This window comes from Bison bison, unplaced genomic scaffold (genome assembly GCF_000754665.1).
Source record: "Bison bison bison isolate TAMUID 2011002044 unplaced genomic scaffold, Bison_UMD1.0 scf7180017864479, whole genome shotgun sequence".
NCBI lineage: Eukaryota > Metazoa > Chordata > Mammalia > Artiodactyla > Bovidae > Bison > Bison bison.
Window position 1 is genome coordinate 2,745,856 of NW_011495039.1, and position 17,714 is coordinate 2,763,569.

At 37.3% G+C, this 17,714-nt stretch overlaps 2 protein-coding genes across 2 annotated transcripts in view; one reads left to right on the plus strand and one right to left on the minus strand.

Moving 5' to 3' along the window:
• The window catches only part of DGKB (diacylglycerol kinase, beta 90kDa), an 873,198-nt gene that overhangs the window by 476,978 nt on the left and 378,506 nt on the right, over window positions 1-17,714 (minus strand). Inside the window, exon 19 of the mRNA XM_010862153.1 lies at window positions 10,889-11,049. Within this exon, the coding sequence (XP_010860455.1) occupies window positions 10,889-11,049 (161 nt within the window). The remainder of the gene's footprint in view (window positions 1-10,888; window positions 11,050-17,714) is intronic.
• LOC105004514 (rho-related GTP-binding protein RhoC) lies at window positions 16,729-17,597 on the plus strand. Its single transcript, XM_010862152.1, has one exon. It carries the CDS (start codon window positions 16,776-16,778, stop codon window positions 17,355-17,357), a length of 582 nt encoding a protein of 193 aa, XP_010860454.1. The 5' UTR covers window positions 16,729-16,775; the 3' UTR covers window positions 17,358-17,597.

Consider the following 17,714-nt stretch of genomic DNA (forward strand, 5'->3'; position numbering starts at 1 on the left):
GTTGGATCTCCTTGCAGTCCAAGGGACTCTCAAGAGTTTTCTCCAACACCACAGTTCAAAAGCATCAATTCTTCAGCGCTCAGCTTTCTTCACAGTCCAACTCTCACATCCATACATGACCACTGGAAAAACCATAGCCTTGACTAGACAGACCTTCATTGGCAATGTAATGTCTCTGCTTTGTAATATGCTGTCTAGGTTGGTCATAACTTTCCTACCAAGGAGTAAGCATCTTTTAATTTCATGGCTGCAGTCACCATCAGCAGTAAGTTTTGAGCCCAGAAAAATAAAGTCAGCCACTGTTTCCCCATCTATTTGTCATGAAGTGATGGGACCAGATGCCATGATCTTCGTTTTCTAAATGTTGAGCTTTAAACCAATTTTTTCACTATCCTCTTTCACTTTCATCAAGAGGCTTTTGAGTTCCTCTTCACGTTCTGCCACAAGGGTGGTGTCATCTGCATATCTGAGGTTATTGATATTTCTCCTGGCAATCTTGATTCCAGCTTGTGCTTCATCCAGCCCAGTGTTTCTCATGATGTACTCTGCATATAAGTTAAATAAGCAGGCTGACAATATATAGCTTTGACGTACTCCTTTTCCTATTTGGAACCAGTCGGTTGTTCCATGTCCAGTTCTAACTGTTGCTTCCTGACCTGCATACAGGTTTCTCAAGAGGCAGGTCAGGTGGTCTGATTATCTTGGTCGTGAAGATCTTTTTTGTACAGTTCTTCTGTGTATTCTTACCACCTCTTCTTAACATCTTCTGCTTCTGTTAGGTCCATACCATTTCTGTCCTTTATCGAGCCCACCTTTGCATGAAATGTTCCCTCGGTATCTCTAATTTTCCTGAAGAGATCTCTAGTCTTTCCCATTCTGTTGTTTTCCTCTATTTCTTTGCATTGATCACTGAGGAAGGCTTTCTTATCTCTTCTTGCTATTCTTTGGAACTCTGCATTCAAATGCTTATATCTTTCCTTTTCTCCTTTGCTTTTTGCTTCTCTTCTTTTCACAGCTATTTGTAAGGCCTCCCCAGACAGCCATTTTGCTTTTTTTGCGTTTCTTTTCCTTGGGGATGGTCTTGGTCGCTGTCTCCTGTACTTTTATATTCATATTAATAGTTAATTTTATAAAGGAAGAATTTACTGTCATTTTCCTATATATTTACCTAGTATTTGGCAACTGAAATTGATTTACTAGTTTCATTTTTAGCTGATGCATATTGACTATATATATGACATTGTGTCATCTCCAAATAACATTACGCTTGCCTCTTGTCAATATTTACACACTTAAATTTTTATTATTAAATTAGCTCATTTTCCTAGAAATGCTAACTACAGTGGTGACACATATAATCCCTGCATTCTTTTTGGTTTTATTTGGGATGCCTCTAGTATGCCACTATTAATATGATATTACATGTTAATTTGTAGCAAATGGTTTACACATTTTCAGTAGTTTTCAATTATAAAAATCACAAACCTGCTTCTTTTTTAAATAATTATGCTAATAACACATTTGCCTTTGTTGAAATAAACCCTCCTCTGTTAATAGGTTGTATTCCTTAATTTCAATACTTGAATTTACTTGCTAATTTTGTTGTTTGCAACTGTTGTATTTATATACATGTTCTTTTTTGGAGTTTTGTTAGTGAGGTTTTTATACTGAGGTTTGCTAGCTATACAAAATGAAGGGGGAAACATTCTGTCTTTCTACTCGGGAACAATTTTTAAAACATAAGAATTATCTGTGCTATGAAAGACTGTTTAAATGACACCAGTTTTAATAGCTCTTTTACTATGTTTTTACTTCTTCCTCTTTGGTTGTACGCTTAGAGAAATGGTTCTCAAAGTGTGACCATGGACAAGAGACACTGGGACCACCTGGGAGATGTTAGAATCATCAGTTCTTGGACTCCATTTCAGACCTACTGAAAGCCTGGGCTTGAGGGTCACAATCTGCATTTTAAAAAGTCCTGCAGGTGATTTTGATACATACTTAAGTTGGAGAACTATTGCCTTAGATTGCCTACCCTTCAGCAGGGGTTCCCAATTTCCTGAATCTAATCTGTAACGATCTAAGGTGGAGCTGACATAATAATAACAGAAATAAAGTACACAATAAATGTGATGTGCGTCAATCACTCTGAAACTACCACCCCCACCTAACCCCCGAAAAAGTGGCTTCCACGAAACCGGTCCCTGGTGCCAAAAAAATGTTGGGCACCGCTGCCATTCAGCGTATTTCACTTTTTCCATTTAGATGGGCAATACTCAATTTCTTCCACATTGTAAAGTTTACTGGCACAGATGCACATGATTTACTCTTATAACCATTAAAATATTTTCCATAACTGTGGCTGTATTTTCAGATTTATTATGCTATGTGTTTATTTCCTTTTGTTTAAAAAAAAAAACACACACAAAAACCTTGACGAGAGAAGTGGGCAAGATAGTGCAGGGGGCGTTTTCAGCAGTCACCCGCCCGCCATCCCCTCCTCAAGGAATACAGCTTTCGACAATCACTAATGAATAGATAGTACCTTCGCCGAGTCAGGGAGTCCAGCGGAGAAGTTCCAGCACAGCAAAATATCCAAGAACAGATCCACTGAAGGGGGTGAGAACACTTTTCCGTTACTGGCATGGCCACTCCCCCAGCGTGGCCCAGCTCAGTTGCAAAAAAGGCTCCATTCAGTCCCAGATTTCCCTCAGCAACGGGATGGAGTGTTTAGCTTCCTGTGCCTCGCAGGATGCTGCCGCAGAGGCCACTTCTTTCTCATCTCACTTGGAGCACAGAGGGTCTCAACACCAGTTTGGTGGGGAGTGGGTGGCAGAGGCTGGGAGCAGGTAGGAGAGAGAAGGCCTCACAGTCACTGGGGCATTTTGAGCGACTGATCTGATCTGATCTGAGGGGCGATGGAGCCTACAGATCAACGCAGAGATTCCTCCAGGAGCATGGCCCCTGAGCTGCTTCTGGAAGCCTACACTGATGATTTTAGCAGGCAACTGACCCACCTGGTGCCCGCACAGGTTTGTGGGCCTCCTTCCTCCCCACCTCCTGGCTGGCACTCCGTGCACGTGCCCTGTGCGTGCTGCATGCCGTGTGTGCGTCCCACGTGGGACAGCAAGCCGAGAGCAGGTGAGCATCTCCAGATGGCAGGCTAACTTCAGGTGACTAGAGGAAGGTTCTAAATGTGAGCATTTGGGGACTCTGCCCTAAGGAAAACACAGGTGGCGCTCAGCACCCAGCCAGGCTTTGGGGAATGAGAGAAAGCAATCCTAAAACTGCCTCTCCCCTACCTTCTCCAAGAGGGAAGGAGAGGTGGGGAGTTCATGTATCTATAGAAAAGAGCCTAGAGAGCTTCGGGATCTCTAGCTGGGCTGACAAGGTGTTTCTCTCTCCAGCCTGGTTAATTAAGACTGGAGAAATTGACTGCTTTTTAAAATGCAGACTACAGATCTATTTAAAAAATATATTTAGTATTTATTTTGCTGTCCTGGGTATTAGTTGCGACATGCGAAATCTTTAACTTATGGCATGAGAACTCTTAGCTGCAGTAGGTGTGATCAAGCTCCCTGATTAGAAATCAAATCCATGACCACTGCACTGGGAGCTTGGAGTCTTTAGTCAGTCGACCACCAGGGAAGTCCCAAGACTATGGCTCTTGAGGCTGCCCTGTAACCTGGCTGCAGTCCCTCTTAGCTATGGTAACAGGGTCCTACTTGCTTAGGGATCCAGAAGAAGACACACTCATCCTTGCACCAGAGGAGGCCCACTTACATCTTTCCTATTGTCCCCTGAAGATACTGAAGCTGCCTGTAACTCAGTATAATTCCAGCCCCTCTCAACTATTTCCGTCTGCAAGTGTTTCCACATTCTGAGGTTTATACTTACCAAGAGTCATTTGTGTGGTTTCCAACACTGTTTATGCCAATTTTAGTCTTTATTATAATTATATAATTTAATTACCTATTATAGCAATGGAAAATATAATTACAAAAAGAGCCTTTGTTTTATATATGAAAACAAAGATGATTTGGGAAGATTGGATATAAATGCAGTTGTGAAACTGCCATAGAATTATATGTTCTTTGCCATAGAATTATATGTAAGAGAGAGCATTATAAAAGATTTTTGAAACTATTGTAAAAATCTAAAAGGATTTTATACTCAGATTGCTTCACAAGTATCTTTTGGGTCTTTGTTCCACTTAAAAGAATCTAAAAATGGAAATAACAGATGGTTTATTATGGAGTGTGATTTATACAAGCAAACTTTGTAGAACCCCCATTGATGACCGACAATCAAAGAAATGACAGTAGCTGGGCCTTTAAGAAAAAATTGGCCAATTCAATTATTTTTATAGATTTTAGGTTAAAATGAAATATCCAAAGCTATATGGATCATTTTTATCACACTTGTTTTACCTTTCTATTAATGTCTAACTTCACCTCTAGTAGAAGACCTTCTGCTACACATAAATTGGACTACTTCATTTCCTGACTGTATTCACTGAATCATTCAATGGCCTCTCTTAAAAACCAAAGACCACATCTTGGCTTTGAAGCATCTTTAAGACACAGGAGCAGGTATTTATGCTATTGTCTTTTTTGTTATTCATTCCCAGCTTCTCTCTTTATGTTCCAGGCACACTGGCCTTGTAGGTCAGAACACACCAGGCCATTTGTCTCCTCAGGCTCTTCACATACAGTTATACCTGCTTGGTATGCACTTTCCATCTATTTGGTGTCCACCTGACTTACATGTATTCCTTAGATCCCCTCTTAAATGTATCTTATTTATACTGACCTTCTTTTACTATGAGAACTAAATTTGTCCCTTATTCTAGCTCTTGGCAACTTTTCTTGTCTTTCACAGTGTATATCACAATTTACCCCCCAAAGTTGTATTTGTGCATTTTTTAAATACTTCTACTATTGAGCTCGGGATTTTAATAATGAGGTAATCTGTCTCTTTTATTCATTTCTACAACTCCAGGGCCTGACCAAAAAAAAAAAATATATACTTTTTTTTAATAAGCAAATGAATGAAGAATCAACGAGGGTGAAACTAATGGCATATATGAATTTGATGTTATCCAGTAGATGAAAAATTTTCTAACTGTAAGTTCTGAGATTATCTATAGTCATTAAAGTACAAAATCAGACTAAAAGGTAGCAACTATCAGTTTTTCTTAGTAATTTCCATCATCTATATTTCTAATACCCAGATGATAAATCTCTCATGACAATTCTGTCTCACCTCACAGTATTGTAAGTTTAGTGATTACATAGACTTCTTCTATCCTTTTCACTGCCAATCCTCAAACAGTTTCTAGCACAAGAAGATAATTAATAAAGAAGCTTTTATTTAAGGATCACCACTATAGATGAATACCTATTTTCAGAGTTAACCGTGACTTCAGAATTATTTCCACTGTTCTGGCTAAAAGTGAAAGGCATTACAAAGAAAAAATTAGGAGAAAGTGGCTAGTTATTTACCAATTTCCCCTTTTCATCTTGGGCAAACAGAATTCCTTTCCGAACAGTTGTGTGCATGCTAAGTTGCTTCACTCACATCCAACTCTGTGCGAACCAATGGACTATAGCCCACCAGGCTCCTCTTTCCATGGGATTCTCCAGGCAAGAATTCTGGAGTGGGTTCCTGTGCCCTCCTCCAGGGGATCTTTTCAACCCAGGGATCAAACGTGCGTTTCTTACATCTAACCTGCGTAGGCAGGTGAGTTCTTTACCACTAGTGCCACCTGGGAAGCCCGTCCTTAAAATTAGGTGTAACTGATTAGGATACAGCCATGGGTTATAAGCTGAACATCTTCCAGCCCTGGTCCATTTAAAAAGAAAAGCACTCACAAATGTCAATATTTCACTCTCTTTTATCACCCAGTTGTTGAATAGAGAGGACTCTGTATCTAGAGGAGGGTAGAGCCATAATGGCACCCCACTCCAGTACTCTTGCCTGGAGAGTCCCATGGACAGAGGAGCCTGGTAGGCTGCAGTCCACGGGGTCGCTAGGAGTCAGACACGACTGAAGCGACTTAGCAGCAGCAGCAGCAATGACTTGAGGTACATGATTCAGTTATTTTTGTTGTCTGCTGGATTTCCTCACCAGGGCAGAGGATCATAAGTTGATAAATAGAACTCATTGAGTGAAAGCCAGAACTTGAACTCTATAAGGTCTACTGGTCTGATTTGACACTGAGTGTTGATCCTCTGTCTTGCTGGGACAGATGCAAATATTTCAGGCAAGAATGCTTTCCCTCTTTTCACACCTCTCCTTCCCATGTCATATTCAGTGAAAGAGGCTGCAAGTTAAATAGAACAGCACTCTTCTAAAGAAAACAATCAAAAGCTGCCTTGTTTAGTTCTGTGTTACCTTAATATCATATATGAGTGCCATTGCATATTATTTTATACTTTTATTAGGCCCTAAACCTTGCATTTCAACTTTAGTACTTCAGTATTTCTAGCAATTGCCTATGTAATGTGAGACAGAGTTCTAACAAAATTTCCTCTCCCTAGGAAGCTAGTGTCTGAACACATATCAACTGAGCACCATTATTTTTCCAATGAGATTTCAGGCTACATCCATTCTGTCAAGTTTCTATATGTGTCTCTCTGCTTTTCCATTGAGTTCTTCATCTACTCATTCATTACACTATTTTATTATAATTATGCAATTCATTTGTAGCATGTCTAATTTGGTAAAATAGTTCTTTCTTCTTATTAAGATGTAATGAGCTACTTTGTTACATATATTTTGGAAAAAGTTTTTCAAATTTTTCATACAAATCCAGCTCTAATTTTGATTAGTTATAGGTTAAAGGTATACATTAATGTGCAATATTATATTAAGCTATCTCATCTAAGAATAGAAACTCTCTCTATTTATTCTCATCTTTTATGTCTTGTAGAGAGTTTTAACATTTCTATTTGTAGGTTTTGCATGCTACTGCTGCTGCTGCTAAGTCACTTCAGTCGTGTCTGACTCTGTGCGACCCCACAGACGGCAGCCCATTAAGCTCCTCTGTCCCTGGGATTCTCCAGGCAAGAACACTGGAGTGGGTTGCCATTTCCTTCTCCAATGCATTAAAGTAAAAAGTGAAAGTGAAGTCACTCAGTCGTGTCCGACTCTTAGCGACCCCATGGACTCCAGCCTACCAGGCTCCTCCGTCCATGGATTTTCCAAGCAAGAGTACTGGAGTGGGGTGCCATTGCCTTCTCCGGTAGGTTTTGTATATTCTTTATAAATTTCTAGATACTTCCCATTTTTGCTTGCTGTTTTTGTAAATGTGTTGATTATTGCTTATATAATGAAATACTATTGAATAAATTTATTTTATATTTAGTAACTTTGCTACACTCCCTTATTTAGTCTTAATATATTTTCAGTTAGGATATTACTTTTTGTCTTTATGGAGGGATTTTTGGTCTTTATCATTCTATATTATTTGCAATTCTCTTTACAATATTTTTAAAACATCAGTTTTGCAGTAGATTTGATTATTTCCAATAATCAAGTTTTATTTCATTAACATACTCTTTTTTGCTCTTGTTATTCTTTGTCCTGTCATTTCTATTACAGCTTTTTCTTCTCATTTCTTTAGGTTTTAGCTATTTCCCGTTTTCCAACATCTTGAATTTTGTAATTAATATTTTTTTCTTAATATCAAAGTTTCTCAGCCTCAGCTGTATTGACATGTTGAACTATGTGGTTCTTTCTTGTGCATTTGGGGGGCTGTTCTATGAAATGGGAATGTTTAGCAGCATTCCTATCTTCTATCCATTAGCTGGCAAGAGCAATACTCTCTCACCCATGACAAGCAAATGTGTGTCCAAACATTGCCACATGTCTCCTGTGATGGAAGAGAAATAATTTCTGTTGAAGACCACTGAAGATTCATCAGAGGCATATAACAAATTGACAATTGTTTACCAAAAAAAAAAAACTACTGAACCTAAGATAAGAATGCTGGCAATCTGATGTTTCAATCTTGAGCTGCTACCTCACACTTCAATTCCATCAGTGTGATAGTTCTAGCAGGGTTGGGCACACTAAGAAAGCAAGCGACTTTACTGTCGGGGGAGCCAGCATGATTTGGAGTGGAAGCTAGAGAAATTCCATTACCCAGAGAGTTATCTAAAATAATAGTCATCTCAGTGGCAAATGTAGCAGCTTGCCTAAGTTTGCAAAACTGATTAAGGCAAGCAGCTAACCAGGCAACTAGCCCTATTTTCAATAGGAGACCTTGGGAATGATGCAGCCATAACAGGCCTCAATGCTGCAGCTGCTTAGTTGGTTCAGTCATGTCCGACTCTGTGCAAACCTATGGCTGTAACCTGCCATTCCTCCATCCGTGGAATTCTCCAGGCAAGAACACTGGAGTGATCGCCATGCCCTTCTCCATGGGATCTTCGGAACCCAGGGATTGAACCCAGGTCTCCTGCATTGAAGGCGGATTCTTTACCATCTAAGCCACCAGGGAAGCCCCATGGGCCTCGATAGGTTGCCACATATTCCTTGCTGTCTGAAACACTAAATTCATGGTTGTATATATGTGCAGGACAGGTGAAAGAGGGTTGCATCTGTGTTCAGGACAGAGTAACGCAGGCCCTAGTTATCTACACATCCTTGGCTAAGTGAGAAGCCTTGTACGTGAGCACAAGACATAAAAGGGCCAACAGATATTAAAAGCTGAATTAGATTAATAACTGCCTGAAGTTTGTATGCATTCCCCAATGAACATACAGCAGCAAAGGGATGAAAACCTACTGTCTCAAGGGTTTTAAACACAAACTTTGGTCATTCATACTGACATAGGAACAATCCTCAGAAGCCAGTGTTAATATAAAAGCAAAAGCAAAAACAAAAATTCAGAGGCAGCAGTATATTCATACACTAGAAGGGAGAACAGCTCCATATAATTAGTTCTGGGAACTCCCTAAACAAACACAGGAACAACCATAACCCCTGTGGGAGAATGCAAATCCACAGCTGTTAAATATGTTGTAATCTCTAGTTTCCAACCAAATATTCACAAACACGCAGAGGAATGGGCAAGTGTAACACATACTTTGGAAAAAAGCAAACAATGTCTCTGATGGATTCTAGATGTTGGACTTAGCAGACAAAGACTTCAAAACAGTATTATATGTATTTTGATGTATTATATCAAATTATGATGTATTATAAATACATCAAAGAACTAACATAAACTATGCTTAAATAATAAATGAAAATATAATGATGACTATTCAAATAGAAAATGCCAATTAAAGGCCTAAAAATATAAAAAAAATAATAACCAAATAGAAATCCTTGAGTTAAAAAGTATACTAACTGAAATAAAAAATTTAATTACAGGGACTTAAAAGAGTAACATTATCCATAATATCCAAGACTGGAAACAATCTAAATCTACATCAATTTGTGAAGAGATAGACAATATATTATAAGTCCATACAATGGGATACTTACTACTCAGCAATACAAAGAATACAGTATTTCATGTAGTTCATATAAGTGAACCTCAAAACATTATGTGAAGTGAAAGAAACCAAATGCAAAAGACTATATATCGTATTATTTCTTTCATATGAACTATCCATAAAGGGCAAACCTTAGAAAGATTAGTTGTTGTTTGGAGCTAGGGTAAGGACTCAGAATTGACTACATGTGGGCATGAAGATTCTTGCCTTGGTGATAAAAACATTTTAAAATGAGACAGATTTATTAAAATCATTAAAAGGTTTACTTAAAATGAGTGAATTAGGTCAGTAAAGATGTTAAAATATTGCTATTCACATTCATATCAAATATAAACAGGATTTTTATGGATCAAATGCATTACATTTTTCTTGAAAAAAATAATTATTATCATACTATAGTAACAATTGTATACTTAGCCTTCATTATGCATCATTATATGAGGCTCTTTACATGTATAATCCCATTATTTATTACTATGAGGGAGAAAATAATAACCATCATGACACAGGTAAATTGATGGAAACTAGGAAGAGAAAAAAATTGTTAAAGAACTCTTACCAAGGTAGCTTGACTCCTAAGTTCATGGACTCAACCAATACTTTCGATAGTTTGCTATTTGTGTTTGTGTGTGTGTGAGTGTGTGTGTGTGTACATGCACATCCATAAGAGAGAAATGAGACATGACGTAAATTAATATTGGGCGACTATGTTCAATAAAATGTAATGCTGTAGATATATATTTTAAGACGTCATAAGTCTGGGTAATATATAAATACATGTAAAATCACTGTTAACTTTATTAATTCCTTAGGGATTGAAATTTCAATAACTGTTTCAATTGCCAAATGATATTTTAATTTCAGTCTCAAAGTTATCAAGAAATTAAGACAAAAATTAGTTTTTTTACTAATTAACCACTTGAGAATACTAACAGCATTTTTCTTAGACTTTAAAGTAAATCATAATTTTAAAAATAATGTCTATAAATAGAAAACTAATATGTTGTGATATTGTAATATAGATTTCAAAATAAGATAACGATGCATTCTTGTCACACTTTTAGAATGTGAAACTTATAACCTTATAAACCATTTTATAAACCTTATAAAGCATTCTAAGCTTAATTTTACTAAAAAATTATCAAACAATTACATATAGTTTCTTTCCTTTGTTTAGCACATGAAAAATCTATCACTGATTCTCTGATTTTAAATAAATTCAGAAGTTTTACTACTATTACCCATTAGAAGAGGTGTTTTGCTGACACAAAGGTAAAATAAATTACTTATAAGCAGTAAATCTTCATAAATAAGAGTTTATGTCAGTGATTATGCAGAACTGGTTAAAAAAAAAAAGAATGTTTAGTGGAAAATCTTACCACGCCAATGGAAAAATAATTATTGATGATACTGTAAGGCACTGGGTCTCCCTTCTCATCTTTGTCATTAGGTATGACTTCAAACTTCCACCTGTCCAACATGATTTCTGTGCTGTTTTCAATGTCTTTTAAGATTTTCATCAAATTCTCACCTTCATAACCTAATGAAAAAAAATTTTATCTTGAGAAAAAATATAACCAAACAATAAAAGCTATTACTTATATTTAAGTGTGTGAATGCTTGTATCATTCTAAAGTTAAATAATGCATTTCAAAGCAAATTTAATGCAAGTTGAAGAATTAAGACCAATCTTATTATGCTCATATCAATATTTTATCTGTAGCTTTAATTTGCAACTCATATTTCTCTCCTGTGGTACAAATTCTTAATATAGCCACTGCGTACCTCTCACAAAACTTTTTATCAATATGTTCAAAATGGAATTGATGATCTGTTTGGGTATCATCCTCCTGTGAATTCTGCCTCCCAAAGATGACACCCTCCACCCACTTGCTAAAATAAAAGTTCTTGCTGCCATGTTGAACTTGTCCTCTGCTTCTACTCTCTCTGCAGGCTTTACATTTGATAATACTTTTTCCCAGAAGCCACCCTCCCAAAATGATAGATTTTACACAGGACCATAACATACAGTTTTCAAAACCAGCCATAGCATAGAACTAGTATACTGCACTATAATTATTTACATCTTTCTCCTTAGATGTTCCTTTTCCCAGATGTACCCTCCAATAATGCTCAACAAATCCATTTTTAAATAAATCTACTATAGATAGTAACCATGGCCTGAAAGTTATTGCTTAATATTATATTTTCTCTTAAATGGACCTTTAGTTATGTAACATTATAGTTAATTAGGGGCGTAGCCTAACCCTGGCTGTGTTATTTACTGAAGTGTTTGCTTTTAACATTCTAAATAGCTTCTTTCTCCATAAAAACTTAGCTTTGGTGTGAGAATGAAGTGAGGAAATAAGAGAAAATACATAAAGGGTCTTAGTCTATGAGGCAAAAGAACAGAAAGTTGTCAACAACAATACTGATGATGAAATTAGGATGTGAAATGTTATACTAAGTTAAATAATGTATCTCTAACTCTAATACACACAGATTCTTGAAATGATGTTTTGAGTTGGACAACATTTTCATAGATGTTTTCTGTGTTCAACTCAGGTTTATATTTTAATAATTTATCTGTTGAATAAGTATATGCCAGAGGCTATGAGTCCTCATTAGAGGTGTTAACATACATACACTTAAAAAAAATGAATTGGATTAAAAGAAAAAAGAATAGGTACCATAATATGCCAACATTCTCTAAAGACAAATAAATTATATTTATGGTGTATTTGTTGAATTAACTATTAGAGAATTAATTATTAACCAGAAATCAGGAATATTCATCCTGGAACCTACATCTCTTATCATACACGGGTCTAAAAAAATAATTATGAACTATTCAACACACACAGCAAAGAGTACAATAAACTGTGATTACACTGACATAAACATTAAAGGAAATAATAGATGTCATATCGTATTTATAGCATAATTCAAAATTGATGAACATATTTAAAATGTATAGAATAGTACTCAGTGATTAAAAAATGAATTGTTTTCACTGCAAGGCAACAAAAATTAAGTGTACTTATTTTTCAGATCTTCTTAATAGTTCTACGCTCATTCTCAATATTTATTTCCTTGTTAAATTTCTTTTAAAGCTCCCAATTATATATATATATATACATATATATATATTCCACATTGAATGGAATAAAAGGAGTTTATATTCATATATTTTCCAAATTCTATTCTTATTTGAAAATAAGTTTGATGGTTTTAGATATAAATAATTTACATATATTAAACTAATATTATATAATATAGTATGAAAATATACACACACTCAGCATAAATATAAGTAAATGATAATGCTTTAAACAAACATTGAGCTTCTTTTCAGCTACAGCTTATGTTAATAGAAACAGGAATGGAACTGATGAGGAAAGAACACAACAGAATTTAATTTAATGAAAGTATTAATAAAATGAGATTAAGTAGGGTCAATCAACTTAAATTCTTTAGCACTGGAAATGTTCTCAAAGTTTTTATGGGTAAGTATGAAAAGGGCTGGGCTTCCCTGGTGGATCAGATGGTAAAGAATATGCCTGCAATGCAGAAGACCTGGGTTTGATCCCTGGGTCTGGAAGATACCCTGGATAAGGAAATAGCAACAGTCTCTAGTATTCTTGCCTGGAGAATTACATGGACAGAGAAGCCTGGCAGGCTACAGTAAACTGGGTTGCAAAGAGTTGGACATGACTGAGCGACTAACATACACATGAAAAAGGCCGGTATCAATCAGTCTTCTAGCCAAATAAAAATGGAAAGATAGAGGCAATAAATCTATTTTGAGAATCATACATGAAGTTCAGTATTAATTCACAAAGGTGAAGAACTCCAAATTGTTGTTCTCCACTTAACAGATGTCTATGCCCTACATGTTTGTATTTATCTGTGCTCAAGCTTGTTAAATAATGATTCATAACTATAAATAGCATTCCTGAACTCAGTAAGATTATATTTTTTAAAAAAGAAAAACTTACAAATAAGCAAACAAAAGCTTGCTCTAGAAAAGAATGATGATACTTTGTTTCTATTATTTTGATTTAAAGCCTATAATCACTCTAGGCTAAGAAATCAAATGAAAACATAATTAGTATTTATCTTCCATTTAGTGATATGATGTTATCATAATAACTGAATCTATCTAAAAAGTCATTTTTACAAATGTAAGATCACATGAAGAAAAGCAATATCTAAAAAGTCATTTTTACAAATTTAAAATCACATGAAGAAAACATTTGTAAGAGTGTGTTGCATCTAAAACTCTGTCTCTTACTCCCTTACTCTTCACAGTATTTTTTCTTGCAATAATTTTCAGAATTTTGTTTGAGGGATTAAGTATTGCCAGAAAAAACTGCAAAGGAAATGAAAATAAAGTATTTTTTCAAATGCCCTGAGAAGTCCTACATGTGTACATTTTATATTTTTCAAAATTTGCAATACATTCATAAAAATTAAACTTCCCAGTCAATAGATTCCAGTGACATTAAGTGAACCAAATGATTATTAGTCAAATGAAGTAATTTCTTTCCCAAATGTTAAGTATAATGATAATTAGTATAATTACAAGAAGGGCTCAGACACTGGGCAAATAACTTGATATCTAGGGTGTAAGAACCCACAAGGTAGGGTTCTTAGTGCAAAATGTCAGTCACTCAGTCATGTCTGACTCTTTGAGATCCTATGGACCATGGCCCACCAGGCTCCTCTGTCCGCGAGACTCTCCAGGCAAGAATAATGGAATGAGTTGTCCAGGAGATCCTCCCAACTCGGGGGTCAAACCTGTGTCTCTTCTGTCTCCTGCACTGGCAAGTGGGTTCCTTACCACTAGTGCCATCTCCAACTATTTTCTTCAGGTTCTGATGAAGAATCTGAAGCACACAGTTTTAAGCAACTTGCTCAAAGTTAGACACCTGACAAGAAATAATTCACACCACTTCAGAGTGTGTGTCTTTATTAGTAAACTCTATCAAATGGCACCCTCATTTTCCTAACTGCTCATCTTGAGCATCTTGCAGTGCCCCCTTAATACCCCACTTTCACCAAAGCCCCCACCCAATCCATGGGCAAGCTGTACCAGCCTATCCCTGAAAATGTCAGTGTGTCCACTTGCTTCATTAGCATGACCACTGCCCTAGCTTGGTCTGTTCATCCTCTAATTTCAATGGTAATACAAGTTCTGATCTCTAAAACTATGCTTCCCCACATCTCCATATTTTCTTAGCTTTTTTTATGTCCCCAAATTAACTTATTTTGAAAACATAAATGTCATTGTGTCACTCTGCTTTTGAAACTCTTCCAAAGTTTTGCTATGTGCTTCAATAACATAAGTTTCTACCATGACCACCAAGACCTACCTAATCTGCTCTTACTTCTCTCTCCAACATCATACTATTCCCACCTCCCTCCTGAGGCTATACCTATCGGTCACCCAACAATCTCTTAGAGTTACATCATCACTTTTCCTTCATTCCTCTCAATACAGAGAGCGCTTTATTTTTCTGCATATTTTAAACCCAGCTTAAATGTTACTTCCTAAAGGACATCTTCTTGACTATATAGCTGAATAGTTTCCCTCTGTGTCTTGCTGTGCTAAGTCGCCTCAGTCATGTTTGACTCTTTGCAACCCTATGGACCATAGCCCAACAGGCTCTTCTGTCCATAGGATTCTCCAAGCAAGAATACTGAAGTGAGCTGCCATGCCCTCCTCCAGGGGAGTTTCCCTGTATTATTCTCTAAAAATACATTCTGATTCTTTTATAATCTTGACCTTATTTTGCAATTATATATTTCATTATTCACTGATCTATTGTCTGGATACTCAATGAAAATATAATTATCAAATAGTAAAAGCCCTTTATTTCTCATTCACTATTTAGCACATTGAACAGTGCCAACATATACTAGATACAAAGAGTTCATCATCAATATACACTCTAACAAATACTATAATCCACCTGTCTCTGTCCACTGATAATAATATCTTTAAAACTGTTTTATAAGGAAATAATTAGAGGATACTCTGGAACTTCTATACTCAATTTTGAGATTTAAGGCATTTGCCAGTTTCAAACCAAATAAAGTTATTAATTTTCAAATACCAAAAATACTTTTGAGAAGAATATATAAGAAGCCACATGAATGAGTCTCTTCTTTTTAATCAATATACAAATATTAACACTGGAATACATGAGCATCTCATAAGCAATGGTTCATTCTTTCTATCTATCTATCTTTAGATTCTATACAATTTAACACATCATTTTATAATATTCTTTTATTGTTATATCCTTAATGAAAATCAGAAATATATCATATGCCATGTTTTTAACTTGGTTTCAAATTCTGTCATATATACAAATACATATATATGTCGTAGAGTCCATAAGTTATCCAGGTACAAATGGAACAATTGTTCTCAAATTTTTCTGTGAATCAAGTTACTTAGGGAGTTTGCTTAAAAAGGAAATCACCTGTGCAGTTTCATCTCTAGAGATTCCAATTCAACATATATGAGGTGAGGTCAATCCACTGTATCTTTAACAAGCTCCCCAAGGGTTTCTGATTCACACTGTCTTAGTAGACACTTTTCAGACTTCACTGGGTTTAGATGCTAAAAATATTTAGGATTCAGTTCTTGCTTCTTAGCAAATATGGTTTTCTTTTCTTTGATATCTTCAGGTAAGATTAGCCTATTAATGATATTTCAAATTATTTTAAGATTTCATCTTGAAATATTCTCCATGTTCTCATCTGCCCCATCTACAGTATTCCATTTTTGAGTTCCTTCAGTATGTCAAGTGACTTCCTACCTCTAGAGGTTTAAACCTGATGTTTCTTCTGCCTGTCAAGCCCAACTTCAATACTATATGGCTCTGTCATTATCCACCTATTAGAGTACTCCCTATTTTGGGCTTTTCTCTTAGCCCAGATGGTAAAGAATCTGCCTGCGATGCAGGAGACCTGGGTTCAACATGGAACAACAGACTGGTTCCAAATCAGGAAAGCAGTATGTCAAGTCTATATATTGTCACCCTGCTTCTTTAACTTATATGCAGAGTAAATCATGCAAAATGCAGGGCTGGATGAAGCACAAACTGGAATCAAGATTTCTGGGAGAAATAGCAATAACCTCACATACGCAGATGACATCACCATTATGGCAGAAAGCAAAGAAGAACTAAAGAGTCTCTTGGAGTCTCTGCCTCCCGCACCCGCAGCGCAGCTGGAAGCGGCGGAGCGGAAGCCATGGCTGCCATCCGGAAGAAGCTGGTGATTGTGGGGGATGGGGCCTGTGGGAAGACCTGCCTCCTTATCGTCTTCAGCAAGGATCAGTTCCCAGAGGTCTACGTCCCTACGGTCTTTGAGAACTACATCGCAGACATAGAGGTGGATGGCAAGCAGGTGGAGCTGGCTCTGTGGGACACGGCAGGGCAGGAAGACTACGACCGCCTGCGGCCTCTCTCCTACCCGGACACTGACGTCATTCTCATGTGCTTCTCCATCGACAGCCCCGACAGTCTGGAAAACATTCCTGAGAAGTGGACCCCAGAAGTGAAGCACTTCTGCCCCAACGTGCCCATCATCCTGGTGGGGAATAAGAAGGACCTGAGGCAAGATGAGCATACTCGGAGAGAGCTGGCCAAGATGAAGCAGGAACCTGTTCGATCTGAGGAAGGCCGGGACATGGCGAACCGAATCAGTGCCTTTGGCTACCTTGAGTGCTCAGCCAAGACCAAGGAGGGGGTGCGGGAGGTATTTGAGATGGCCACCAGGGCTGGCCTCCAGGTCCGCAAGAATAAGCGCCGGAGGGGCTGCCCCATTCTCTGAGATCCCCAAGACCTCCCCTCCTTCCTTCAGGGGGTTGCAGAAACTCCCTCTGCCCCCTGGACCCCACCCTATCAGGGATCCTTGAAGGCTCCCTTTCCCAATTCCCTCCTGCCCAGGACTGCATTGAGTTTCCCCAGCCCTGACAGTGGTGGCCGTAGGCACGCCCCCTCCCACCAGCACCCTGGGAACAGAGGGGTACATCCTGCCCCTCACAGCACAGCCCCTCCTGTTGCCTCAGCCTGGGGAATATACAATGGATTAAAGACAATCTCTTTAACAAGTGGTGCTGGGAAATCTGGTCAACCACGTGTAAAAGAATGAAACTAGACCACTTTCTAACACCATACACAAAAATAA

Bases quoted from the DNA above. Each gene is read 5' to 3' on its own strand.
- LOC105004514 (XM_010862152.1), top strand. From the start codon at position 16,776: ATGGCTGCCATCCGGAAGAAGCTGGTGATTGTGGGGGATGGGGCCTGT.